This window comes from Eulemur rufifrons, chromosome 21 (assembly GCF_041146395.1).
Source record: "Eulemur rufifrons isolate Redbay chromosome 21, OSU_ERuf_1, whole genome shotgun sequence".
NCBI classification, from domain to species: domain Eukaryota; kingdom Metazoa; phylum Chordata; class Mammalia; order Primates; family Lemuridae; genus Eulemur; species Eulemur rufifrons.
This window is the reverse complement of record NC_091003.1, coordinates 13304948-13317833: the sequence shown is the minus strand read 5'-3', so window position 1 is coordinate 13317833 and position 12886 is coordinate 13304948. Positions and strand designations below refer to the sequence as shown.

General features: G+C 57.9%; 1 protein-coding gene across 6 annotated transcripts in view; it reads left to right on the top strand.

Moving 5' to 3' along the window:
- The window catches only part of PXN (paxillin), a 44761-nt gene extending 35306 nt beyond the window's left edge, over nt 1–9455 (top strand). The window contains exons 4-14 of one of the 6 annotated variants that reach the window (XM_069496879.1): nt 17–218; nt 1042–1174; nt 2658–3548; nt 4615–4887; nt 5115–5426; nt 6084–6155; nt 6466–6636; nt 6745–6918; nt 7215–7296; nt 7432–7580; nt 8775–9455. In XM_069496879.1, the coding sequence (XP_069352980.1) occupies nt 17–218; nt 1042–1174; nt 2658–3548; nt 4615–4887; nt 5115–5426; nt 6084–6155; nt 6466–6636; nt 6745–6918; nt 7215–7296; nt 7432–7580; nt 8775–9041 (2726 nt within the window). In that variant the 3' untranslated portion in view covers nt 9042–9455. The remainder of the gene's footprint in view (nt 1–16; nt 219–1041; nt 1175–2657; nt 3549–4614; nt 4888–5114; nt 5427–6083; nt 6156–6465; nt 6637–6744; nt 6919–7214; nt 7297–7431; nt 7581–8774) is intronic. The other 5 variants (XM_069496881.1, XM_069496880.1, XM_069496884.1 and 2 more) reach the window with 5 other exon arrangements.
- The last annotated feature ends 3431 nt before the right edge of the window (nt 9456–12886 follow it).

Sequence of the window (12886 nt, the reverse complement as noted above, 5' to 3'; positions counted from 1 at the left end):
CCTCTCTCTCTCCAAGATGAGGCCAACTCAAGCCCCCCACTTCCCGGGGCCTTGAGCCCCCACTATGGCATCCCGGAGAATAACAGCCCTGTGGGGGGCAAAGCCGGGCCCCTGACAAAAGAGAAGCCCAAGCGGAATGGGGGCCGGGGCCTGGAGGACGTGCGGCCCAGCGTGGAGAGTCTCTTGGATGAACTGGAGAGCTCTGTGCCCAGCCCCGTGTGAGTACCCCCTGGGCTCTCCCCGCTGGGGAAGGTTTGGCCCAGCCAGTGCCCGGGTTGCAGTGTCTGTCCCCTTAGCTCTGGTGTCACCCATTCCATCAAGTGCCCGTTGTTTGCCAGGCACTGGGGGTGTAGTGGTGAGTCACGTGGGCACCATCCTGCCTTCAGCCCGCCACTGCCAATCCGAAAAGATGGACGTCGTGCACACCAAGGGCGCCTGCAGCTTAGCAGCTGTTAGCACAGGCTTTGGAGCCACAGCCACACAATAGGGCTCAAATCTTGGCTCTGCCAGTTACTGTCAGCTCTCAAGCCTTAGTTTTCTCATCTGTAAAATGGGATGAGGGGTTATGGGATATCAGGGACAAGACCACCTACCTCGGTAGGGGTGAGACCAAATAATCCATGTAAAGCGCTTGGAAAGGTTTCTGGCTCGTAGCACGTGATACACATGGCAAGTGCTTAATCATGTGAGCTCTCATTAGGGTTATCATGTTGTTGTAATAATCTCACGCCTATGTACAGTGTTGTGGAGGAAACATACAGGGTGCCGGGGCTTGGTTAACAGGCGAGCTTTCACTTGGGCTGGAGGGCCAGAGGAGTCTTCTTGGGAAAGGTGCCGTTTGAACCACCCTCTCTTCTCCCCAGCCAGCTCACCTCGGAGCTGTCCCCCTGGCTGACAGGCCCCTCCCAGTGGTGGGTTCCCAGGAAAGATTGGGAGCCAGTGGGCTTCCCTGGGGTTGGGGGAGCTGAGATGTTGGTCCGATCCCCTGGGATGCCTGGGGCTGGACTCTGGGCTCCCTGCTGAAGCCTGCCTGCCCCGCAGCCCCGCCATCACTGTGAACCAGGGCGACATGGGCAGCCCTCAGCGAGTCTCCAGCCAGCAGCAGACACGCATCTCGGCCTCCTCTGCCACCAGGGAGCTGGACGAGCTGATGGCTTCATTGTCGGATTTTAAGGTGCCCTATGACCCCTCCTTCCCTGCCCTACCGCCCTCCCTCATCCTTCTCCTCCCTTACCTCAGTGCGAGTCGCTGGACCTTGGCCCCTCGGTGTTAGGGTGCCTCGCCCCTGGGCTAGGGACCCCTCAGTGCCCTGGCCTTGCCGGGATACCAGGATACAGGGGAGGGAGGGCCCGGCCCGTCTGCGTGGGGACTGAGCTGCCGCGGCAGTCGGTGAAGCCAGAGAAACGCTCAGCTGGGACATTCCTTCCTTCCTGGGTGCCCCCAGCCACTCAGGGCGAGGGGATCAGGAGGCCGGGACACTGGGACAAAGGGCCCTGTGTGATGGCTGCTCTTGGCGGGGGAGGGTGTTCTGTGCTGGGCCATGTGGGACTTGGGATCCCGTGTCTGAGAGGTCACTTGCCCTGGAGCCCCATCTCCCACGCTTGCTGTCCGCAACACATCCTCTTTCTTTCCGCCTCTGGCTGCTGAGTCCCTGGGCCTCTCCCACCACCCTCCTCCCTTCCTTCCCTCTCTGCCTCCAGGACCTCTGCGTTCCCACAGGCTCTATCTGGGAAACCACTGGGCAGGTCCCGCACGAGGTGCCTCTTCCCCTCCACAAGGTGCCCCTTCCCCGCCCCTTCCGGGCCTCCCAGCCCTGCCAGGCCCGAGACGTTTTGTTTAGAGGCTGCAGTGCCACAAGGGGGGTTGATAGCGACAGAACTCTGCAGCAGTTGCTGGCTTCACACTTCCACGTGGGTCAGCAGGAGACCTCTGGGGGCGCGACTCCGAGAATATTAGCAGGGGAGTGAGTGGCCTGTGCACCCTTGGTCCCGATGGTGCCTCTGAGTCGCCCATCGGCTGAGGTTTCATGGTGGAGGATGGGAGCAGGCTGGGGTATGGGGTGAGCCTGGGCCTGCGACCGTCATGTGCCGTAATTCCAGCTCCAGGCCTCTGAACAGTTACAGTCAGAAGCACGTAAGTTGAATTCAGGCGTCGGCCTAAGGGAGCCCCGCCCTGGTGCCTCTCAGGCTGTTGCTTTCTCAGACGGCCACGTCCTGGTGCCCAGCAAGAAGTGGCACTGGTTCCGGCCATGCCCCTGGAGCAAGGGCTTGGGGATGTGGGAGAGCTGGGATTGCCCAGGAAGGACACGGCTGAGAGTTGAACCAGCATCCGGGCTGAGCAGCTGCCTGGGGCTGACCTGCTTGGTCACGGGTCTCCCCGTTGCCCACCTCACTTCAGTCTGTTCTCCCCTGTACCACTCCGGGCGGCCCCCCAGGCATGGCTTCGTGGCTGCTTTCTGGCCTGGGTGTGATGAGGGCCAAGCACATGAAGCCCAGGAAAGCCTCTCTGGGGTCTGGATCTTCATGCATCAGTCCCATGCGTCAGTTCTGAAGCCACCTTAGTGGGTATAGAGGCCGAGCCCCCCGCTTCCTTGCAAGGAGCAGCCTTCCTCACCTCTCCTCTCTCTCCTTCCCCCTGCCTTTGTCTTTCTCCTCCAGACCAGCTCCTCCACCGTGGCCCTGGGCTCCCCGGGGCTGCTGCCCAGCTCTGCTGCGTCCTCACGCCCCTCACTCTCTCCTTCTCCTCCTCCCCCTCCTCCCATGCCGTCTGTATTCCTGCCATCCACCACTGAGCCCGCCCCTCGAGGCCAGGGCCACACCCCGAAGGCCACTTGTACCAAACAGAGGGGACATGGCCTGCCACCTCCTGTGGCCCCCAGCTGGCTCGACTTGGCTGGGCTTGGGGAGATGCCTGACTCCTGCAATTCAAGGTCTCCCTCCGTGGAGGGATTCCTGGGGCCACGTGGTGCAGAGAGCCAGGCTCGCGATTGCAGGCACCTGCCGAACCTCACGAGCGAGCTCTCTGGGGCTCCTCCCTGCCACACTCTACCCTGCGCTGGGAGCACAAGTCCTCAGGAGCCTGGAGACCCCCAGGGGTCACCAGCCAATCCTTTGTGCCCAGAAGAGGCCGTGACTGCCACATGGGAGCAGCCATGGGCTTTGGAGGCGTTCAGGCCTGAGACTCCCTGTGGAGCTGCTTGCAGCTTCCAAGAAGTCACTGAGCCAGTGGTCGTGGCTGTGGACCGTCAGGCCATCTTGCCAGATACCTGGAGTCTCACGGAGGAATGTGGCCAGCGGAAGGAGAGGGCAAGGCCAGAGGCAGGGAGGCTGGGAAGCAGCAACGCTGTTCCAGTTAACCTGAAGCACTTGGGTGGAGAGATGTCTAAGAGGGGAAGCCTGACCAGGCCAACCCAGGGACCTGAGACCCCAAGGAGCCCAGAGGGCACCACCGAAGTCGCTACCAAGGCCAGGAAGGAACGGCCGGAGCTTCCCCATGCCATGGTCACGGGCACACCCAATGCCACGGAGAGGATTTCCACCTCTGGCCAGGCAGGCGCCAGCTCGCACGGCTGCTAGGCATGGCCCTCGGCGGGTCTGAGTGTGGGCCAGTCCCCGCTAACTGCATGCAGCCTCCCACTCCGCGCATGTCTGCTTGGGCAGAAAACACTGAGATGCCATGGCCTGCCACCTGACGACCTGCATTTGGCGACAGGCTCTGTGGGGCCAGGAGAGCTCTCTCGTAGTGACAACCAGCATCTCTCGTAGTGACAACCCACCTCCTGCTTGGTTTAAGGCTTTTTGCTTAAGGATGAGCTGCCCTTGACATTCTGACATGCGGAAAATGGTTAAAAGCATGGACTTCGGAAGCAGATAGACCTAGATACAAACCACACCTCCAACGCTTGCTACCTCTGTGGCCTTGGGCAACCTGCTCCATCAGCCTCAGTCTTCTCATCTTTAAAATGGGGATAGTAGTAGACCGTTTCCACCAAGGTTGTCCAGAGAACTGAATAATTCATGGAACGTGTTTAGAACGCAGCACGTGGTCCCCAAGTAAACCGTGGCTGACGGTACTGGTACTATTATTTCCTTCCTGCTTGATTAAAACTTTATTCCCTTTTCAAAAACAAAACAAAAACCCCCGAAACACTACAACCAAGTATAATATAGTATAATAATATAAACCAAAAGAAAAACTAATTAAAAGATTTACTGAAAGGAAAGACTCTAAAATTGTAAGTCAAAAGAAAGAAAGAAAAGTCCTTACGCCCTGTCAGGGGCGTCCATTTACATCCTCTCAAGTAATTCTCGCAATGGCCCTGTGAGGTAAGCCAAGAAAATAGTGTGACTGTATTTTAAGGACAGAGAAGCTGAGGCCCATGGGCGTTAAGTGCCTTGCCCGGGGTCCGAGGCTGATTTGGAGGTGAACGCTGGCCGGGTCAGAAGTCTCCCGAGCGAGTCCGCCTGCCCCCCGCCTCCACCCAGCTCACCTTGGCTCTTCTCGCTGCTTTTGTTCTGCCCTTCCCTCCCCGGGGGCACCTGCGTGTGGCCTGAGCGGACGTCGTGCCCAAGCCCAGAGTGGGGCTGTGACAGCCTCCCCCTCCCCTCCCCCCAGATGCGCTCCGAGATCAGGAGCCAGGAGACGGGCCGTGCACACCCCAGGTCCCGGGAGCCCTCCCCTCGCCGCCGGCTGGACCCCGCCACCCTGAGCAGGACCCCGTCCCAGGAGCGGCTCATCGCAGAGCTGCAGGGTCGGCTGGGCATCCAGCTGGAGGCAGAGGAGGAGGAGGCGGCGGCAGGGACCTCTGCCCAGGACTGGCTGACCGAGGGCGTCGTCATCACTGTGCAGCCGTGCAGGAAGCGGGCCGGGGGGCAGCTTATAGAGAAGGTGGCCAGGAGATGCCGGGGCCGGGACCAGGCCAGGGCCAGGCGGCAGGGGTCCTGGTTCTCCCCTGGCCCCAGCGCTGGGGGTGGTGGGGTGGTTCTTGCATCCTGTGGCCTTGCAAGGCCGGCCTCACTCTCGTGGGGGAGCCTGGGGTGTCCCCCAACCCCCGCTGGCTGAGCTGGTGGTCTCTTCGGTCTTCCTCATCTCTTTCCTTCCTTTCTCCTTCCCAGGTTGTCTTCCCTCCTGGCTCTCCCATTCCCCTGAGAAGAACCATCTCTGTCCTGGCTTCTCCTCCTTCTGTCCCTTTGCTCCAGCATCGCAAAGACGCCTCGGCCAGCAGCTCTTCTCCCCTGCCCAGCCTGCCCGCCCCCTCGCCCCCGGGGCCCTCAGCTTGCGCCCGTGGTTCTCCTGGGGTCCCGCGTGGGGGGGAAGAGCCCTGTGACGAGGATGTGCAGGGCCCCGCCCCTCCCACTCCTGCACCCCACACCATGAGGTCCGTGGGCTGCCAGACCGACGAGGACCCGCTCTTCCCCCCGATGCAGGCAGGCCTCGCAGGGGCTCCAGCGCCGGCCCTTCCTGTCCCCGTGCTAATACCTGAGCTGCCCCCAACTCTGCACACGTGTGTGTGCGTGTACACACACACAGACACACACACACACACACACACACACACACACTCTGCCCCTCCATCCACAAGCCCCAGCACAGTAACCATAGGCCTTGCTTAGACCTCGACCCTGGACCCTCGCTGAACCTGACGCCCAGGCCCCCGCCCCTCTCCCTGTCGGCTGCAGGGTCCCCCTCTGCCTGCCCTCCCCAGCCGCCCCCAGTACTGCCCCAGGCTCCCACCCAAGGAAGCCGTTCCCGGGGGACACCAGCCACCCTTCTCCTCCCCCAGGCCCAGCACCTGCTGAGGCCTCCCTGTGCTGTGACCGCGGTCACCTCCCCTTCCCGTGTGCTGAGCCTTTGGGCGGCTCAGCCCCTCCCTCTGCCTCTCTCCCTGGGCCTTTCTCTCCAGGTTGTTTCTGTCTAGACTTTTTCCTCCTGATTTTAGTACTGCCAGTGCAGGCGGGGGTGGGGGGGTTCCTCTCATCCCATTCTAAATTCCCTTTTGTGAAATGGTCCAGTGACAAGTCTCTTATTCTTTTTTCCTTAATTCTTAAAAAGTATTTCTTATCCTCATCTCCTCCCCACCTAAGATCCAGGGCCTGGAACAGAGAGCGGAGGCGGACGGCGGGCAGAGCGGCCCCGGAGGGCAGGACGAGGGAGGGGTCAGTGCCCAGGGCCGGGGGCTGAGCTGCTGCACGTCACGCTTTCCCTGGGCTTGCTCATGCCAGCAGGGTGCCGGGACCCTTCCTCTTGACCCTCTGCGGGCTCCTCTGACCACCGTAAGGTCCTGTCGATGCCACTCCCACGTTTAGGGCTCTTCCGGCCCCTAGAGGAGGTCGCACTTCTTGCCTCAACCTGCCCATCTGTCCAGGAGGGAGAGAACCACCCCCTGCCCCCCATGCCGTGATGCTGCGAGACCCCAAAGCCCAAGCACTGGAAGTCCTGACCAGCCCCCTCTCCCTGTCTCCACAGTTCATGGCCCAGGGGAAGACGGGGAGCAGCTCACCGCCTGGGGGGCCCCCAAAGCCCGGGAGCCAGCTAGACAGCATGCTGGGGAGCTTGCAGTCCGACCTGAACAAGCTGGGCGTTGCCACGGTCGCCAAAGGGGTCTGCGGGGCCTGCAAGAAGCCCATCGCCGGACAGGTGATGGGGGGGAGGTGGCGGCCGGTGGGCACGGGGACCTGTGCTCCTCTGCAGGGGGTGTTCCGTGCCTGGCCTCGGCCCTGCACCACAGTGCGTCTTCCCCCTCAGGTCGTGACTGCCATGGGGAAGACGTGGCACCCGGAGCACTTCGTCTGCACCCACTGCCAGGAGGAGATCGGATCCCGGAACTTCTTCGAGCGGGATGGACAGCCCTACTGTGAAAAGGACTATCACAACCTCTTCTCCCCGCGCTGCTACTACTGCAACGGCCCCATCCTGGATGTGAGTCCCGTGGCACGTGGGGTGGGGAGGGGCGGCCGGTGCTTCAGGCTGGGCACTGCGCCACACCGGTGCCTCTTGTCCCCGCGGGAGCCCTCTGAGGGTGCAGGTGGTGAGGTCAGGGCACATCCTGAAGCTCACACAGCCGGGAAACCGTTGGGCCGGGATTCAAACCCAGGCCAATGAGGAGAGACCCTGACCTTGGAATATTTTGCTCTTTCCTTGCCTGTGACTCTCAGTGGTGGGATCTGTCCGATGGGGCAGCAGCTTGGCTTTGATCCCGTATTTTACTTTCACAGAAAGTGGTGACAGCTCTTGACCGGACGTGGCACCCTGAGCACTTCTTCTGTGCCCAGTGTGGAGCCTTCTTCGGTCCCGAAGGTACGGGCAGGCAGACTCACGCGCCACCTCCTGGGAGGCCCGGGGAGGCGGGAGGTGGGAGACTGTTGATGTGGGAGTCAGGGTGACTCTACTTCTGGAAGCCTGAAGTCTTTCTCCCAAACCCCTGCTCCTCAGGGTTCCACGAGAAAGACGGCAAGGCCTACTGCCGCAAGGATTACTTTGACATGTTCGCGCCCAAGTGTGGCGGCTGTGCCCGGGCCATCCTGGAGAACTACATCTCGGCCCTGAACACGCTTTGGCATCCCGAGTGCTTTGTGTGCCGGGTAAGGAGTCCCCCCTGGCCCCGGCACATCTGGAGGGGGCTGGGAGCAGGCGGTGGGGGGAGGGGCTTTCTTCCTTGTACTCTCTGGATCCAACTTGGAAGCCTCGTTTGGGGTTATTAATGGGGTGAGCATGCAATGGAATATACTTACTTTTTTTTTTTTTTTTTTTTTTGAGACAGAGTCTTACTCTGTTGCCCAGGCTAGAGTGAGTGCCGTGGCGTCAGCCTAGCTCACAGCAACCTCAAACTCCTGGGCTCAAGCAATCCTCCTGTCTCAGCCTCCCGAGTAGCTGGGACTTACAGGCATGCACCACCATGCCCGGCTAATTTTTTCTATATATATTTTTAGCTGTCCATATAATTTCTTTCTATTTTTAGTAGAGATGGGGTCTCGCTCTTGCTCAGGCTGGTCTCGAACTCCTGAGCTCAAACGATCTGCCCACCTCGGCCTCCCAGAGTGCTAGGATTACAGGCGTGAGCCACCGCGCCCGGCCTATACTTACTTCCTTAAAGCCGATAGGTCCTGGGCCAGGGCTTGTACTGAGGCTGGGACAGACCAGGAGCAAGGTAGACACGTCCCCCAGTCCTGTGCAGTGGCCCTGAGACGGTCATATTCAGAACTAGAGTATGTGAGAATTAAATGAGATAATGTAAATATATGGCAGACTCAACGGAAATGAGCAGTGATTTCCAAACTGCATTCTGAGGGCTCATGGGGTCCTACATTGTTATTAGAGATTCAGCAAGGGCCCTCTGTCCAAATAAGCTTGGGAAAAACACTGTTCAGTGCAGGACTTCTCAGAGCCTTTTATACCTAAGTGTGCACCTGAATCTCCAAACAAGAATCCAGGATGCAGGGTTTGACACAGACCATTTTTTCCAGCACCAGTGTTTCTGGGAACACAGTGACAGCCACCTGGTTAAGTGCCCAGGAGTCAGACTTATCTATGAATCCAGGCTGCACAGCTTGGCAGCTGCATGACCTTGGGCAAGTCGCTTAACTTGTCTGCCCCAGTCGCCTCCCCTGGGAGAACTGAATAGCATTTAGCACAGCACCTGGCACGTCAGAAATGCCTAGTCATCAGGAGCGTGCCATCCATGACTGTCTCTGGCCATCACACTGGGTGCTGCGCCAGCCGGAGGGGACAGACCCCTGAGCGCCCTTCTCCCACCCCACCCCTCCTGTGCCTCGCAGGAATGCTTCACGCCATTCGTCAACGGCAGCTTCTTCGAGCACGACGGGCAGCCCTACTGCGAGGTGCACTACCACGAGCGGCGCGGCTCGCTGTGCTCCGGCTGCCAGAAGCCCATCACGGGCCGCTGCATCACCGCCATGGCCAAGAAGTTCCACCCGGAGCACTTCGTCTGTGCCTTCTGCCTCAAGCAGCTCAACAAGGGCACCTTCAAGGAGCAGAACGACAAGCCTTACTGTCAGAACTGCTTCCTCAAGCTCTTCTGCTAGGCACCCCACGCCCCTCCCCCGTCCCCTTCCCCAGCCAGCGTCCCCACTGCTACTGTGACCCAGAGACCTCGCCCGGGAGTGAAGGGGCAAACCTGACTGAAACTGGAACCCTCGTCCTCAGCTGGGGCAGGGCGGGAAGAGGCCGTGAGGGGTCCCTCCTGCTCGTCTCCACCCCTGCCTCTGGGCCTCCTCCCTCCTCCTGCAGCTCGCCCCGGGCTGCCCACTCTTCATCCTCCCCGGGGTTGGGGGGGAGGCAGGAGGGCCCCCCCCTGCCCCATGTGTCCCCGTGAACTGGCCTGGCCCGGCCAGCACCCACACTGGAGCCATCTCTTACTCGTCATTTCAGCAGTGGAGCCGGGGCAGTGGGGAGGGCAGGCAGGGCCAGATGGGGTCTCTCTTTATCCTTATTTGTCCCCCAACCTAACTGTCCCTGTTCTGAGAGTGCTGGGGGACACCTGGCTCCCTCCAGACAATGCCAGCATAAATCCATCCATGCGCCCAAGGGGGGGAAGAGTCCAAGGGGCCACAGAAGGTTCCCTGTGCTCCTTCTGCACTTCCAGCCTCCCCGGGCCTGGGCGACTGTCCCCCCACCCCGAGCCCTCACCACAACCTCCCCTTTTTATACCTGCCCGGGTTCTACTGAGAAAGGCCTGTCCAGCAATAAGGTTTTCTAGTCACTTCCTCTGTCTCGGGGCTGGCGTGAGGTGGGGGTCCCACCCGTGCCTGGACACTGTACCGACTTTGATAGATTTCTACACTGAGGTTTGAATTCATACCGCCTGAGTTGCTTTTACTTCTCTCTACAAAATGATTTTGAAGAGATTTTAAAGACGTCCCCTTTTGTACTCTCCTCCTTGTCTACCGCCACCAGGCGTGTCAGTGACGGCAGCCTTGGTATGGAGTCTGCTTTGTACCGAGGGCTTGGGGTGGGGAAGCGATTTGTATTTTATTTTTTCTTAGCACAAGCAGGTGAACGGGGAGCAGCTCCGTGACTCCCCTCCTTTCACTTCACAGCTCACCAGGACTGTTTTATAAACTGCTGTATTTTGAAACCCCTTCCTTACTGCCCAGGCCAGCAAGCCCTTCACTGAAACTGGTCTAAGGGTGTCTTTGCCCTTGTGGGCCTAGGATTCTGAACCTCATCTGTTCTGCTCCTGGGGGAGAAGGGAAGTACACTTTGGGGGCTGCTTCCTGTCTGAGTAAGCCGTCAGGAGCCTCCGCTCCCCTGTGGACTTCTTGGCAACAAAGAGAACCCACTGAACATGCTCAGCCTCCTCGCCGCTTCTCTGGGGCTCTCTTCTGCCTTCTCAGGAAAGCTGGAGTCAGATGGTGACCACAAGGGCTGTGAAAGTCTCTTTGGTCTTGTTGATTCCACTGGGCATATCACTTCCCCACATTTGCCCTCCCCAGAGGCTGGGTACAGGTTCTAACCCTTGCACAGGTGGGATCAACACTCAGCAGGTCTGGAGAGAAGGCTCCAGATGGTCGCAAGGTGCCCTGATAGGATTTCGAGCAGGCGACAGGACCCTGCTGGGGCAACAGGAAGCCCCCAGAGCTCTCTGTCCCAAGGATGAAACAGGAGCAGCCAGGCCCGAGGTTCCTGGTCCAGGGAAAGGGACCCCACAGGGGCCTAACGGGAGGAGGATCCAGACGACCACCTTGGCCTCCTAGCAGAGGCTGAGAGCGCTGGGATCTCAGAAGAGGGTCCCTCCTTTGGGGCCGGGGTCTGGGGAGGTCCGCCTGGCCCCTCCGGAGCTCTGATGTCTCCACTTCCACCCACAGGCCTTATTGCTCTGTTTACAGCGACCCGCCCCAGCCCCCTCCCCAAGAGGGACTGGGGTTTCTGGGGTCCACGGTCTCAGTCAATGGTTATTTGATAATTTGATTTTGATTATTTTTTTCTCTGTAAACTTCTGGCTTTGCCCATTTCAATTCCTGTGATTTATGCCAATAAAGTTTGCCATTATTTTCACCTGTGCTAGTGCCATTTCTTGGTGGTCCCAGCAGAGAGACCAAACCATCCGCAGACTCAGAAGGATAACCAGATTGAGGGTAAACCATTCATCTCCCCTGATTTGAGGTCGGATAGGATCCTACCTGGCGCCCACGTGGGCTTTGCTCTTGCTTGGGCGGTCGCTAAGGGAAGGCCGGGCTCTGTGTGGGGCAGGCCCTGCCCTAGGCGCTTTCCTGCGTAGTCCCTGAGCGCAGCCTTCCTCTCATTTACACACGGGGACAGAGGTTCCAAGAGGAGACTCCACATGCACAAGTCAATCCTCTGAGTGAGAGCAGAGGCACGATGTGAACCCAGGGCTTGCCTCTGCCTGCCTTACTGCGTTGAGCCAGACTCCACCTTGCTCCCACAGACACCTTGGGTGTAGCCCCCTCCCAACCAAAGACAGATGGGTCTCTACTGCCTCCTCGTGGCCACGGCTATGATTGCATGCTTCCTCTTTGCTCCGTCACATCCAGAGCTTCAGTCCTAGGCCCACAGAGCTTCCTGGGCAGCAGTGTCACACCTTGAGCTGTGTCTTCCCAGTTTCCCTGTTGTTTGCCAAAAGCAACATGTTGAATTCTAGTCTGAAGCCTGACCATGCCACAGTGAGCTCAGAAGTGCAAATTACCTTCAGCCCTCACCCAAACAGAATGACTTCATTTATTCTTCCAGCCCATGTTGGATTCATTTTATTTATAGAAATGGGTACAGTACACTTCATCATGATTTGCTTTTTCACTTTGCTTTGTGGATATTTTCCCATGTCAATAAATATAGAGCTGCATCATTTTTTAATGGCTTCATGGTATTCCATTATATTGATGTGCTACAATTAGAGGTGATATTTATATCATCAGAGCCAGGATGTCTTTGGAAATGCACTGTGCAAGTACGTATATACTTGGAAAAGTGGATTTAGAGGGAGACAGAGTCAAAGATTGGAAGGGACTGTACAGCACAGCGAGGCCCATGGGCTTTGAACGTGCTCCTGGATTTCAATTCTGAAACCATCATTTCCTGGCTGAGAGACTTGGGCAAATTATTAACCTTTCTGTGAGTTCTCTCATAAATAAAATGGGAACACTAATACAGCCCTGTATCTCCTCTGAGGATTGTTGCAGATTAACGTCGGTAATGGGCACAATGTACCCAGCACAATGCTAAGAGTGCAGTGTCATTAAAAAGTGACCTTAGGATTGGTGGCCCACACCTGTAACACTAACACTCTGTGAGGATCCCTTGAGCTCAGGAGTTTGAGACCAGCCTGAGCAAGAGTGAGACCCTGTCTCTACTAAAAATAGAAAAATCAGCCAGGTGTGGGGGTGTGCACCTGTAGTCCCAGCTACTCGGGAGGCTGGGGCAAGAGGATCACTTGAGCCCAGGAGTTTGAGGTTGCTGTGAGCTAGGATGATGCCACTGTACTCCAGCCTGGGTGGCGGGGTGAGACCCTGTCTATAAAAAAAAAAAAAAAAGAAAGAAAGAAAGAAAAAGAAAAAAAGTGATCTTAGCAGTAATTGATTAGCAGTAATTGAGCAACAGTTCTCAAGCCAGGCTGATCCTTCTAGAGGCACTAGGAGGCTTTAAAACAACATCCAGACTCATAGGTCCCACTCCTGTAGATTCTGATCCAGTACACCTAGAGTAGGACCTAAAGGTTCATATTTTTACAAAGCTCCTAGGTTGATTTTGATATTTAGTCAGGTTTGGGAATAGATCCTCCCAAGAGTGCCTTGAAAAGATGGCTTCATGAGTAACCATCCAAAGAGACACTGCAACAAAATTAGACACAGGTCAGGAATATTAGAGCTCCAATCTTAGACCAGCCTTATTGGGGGAAAGTCTAGAGAAACAG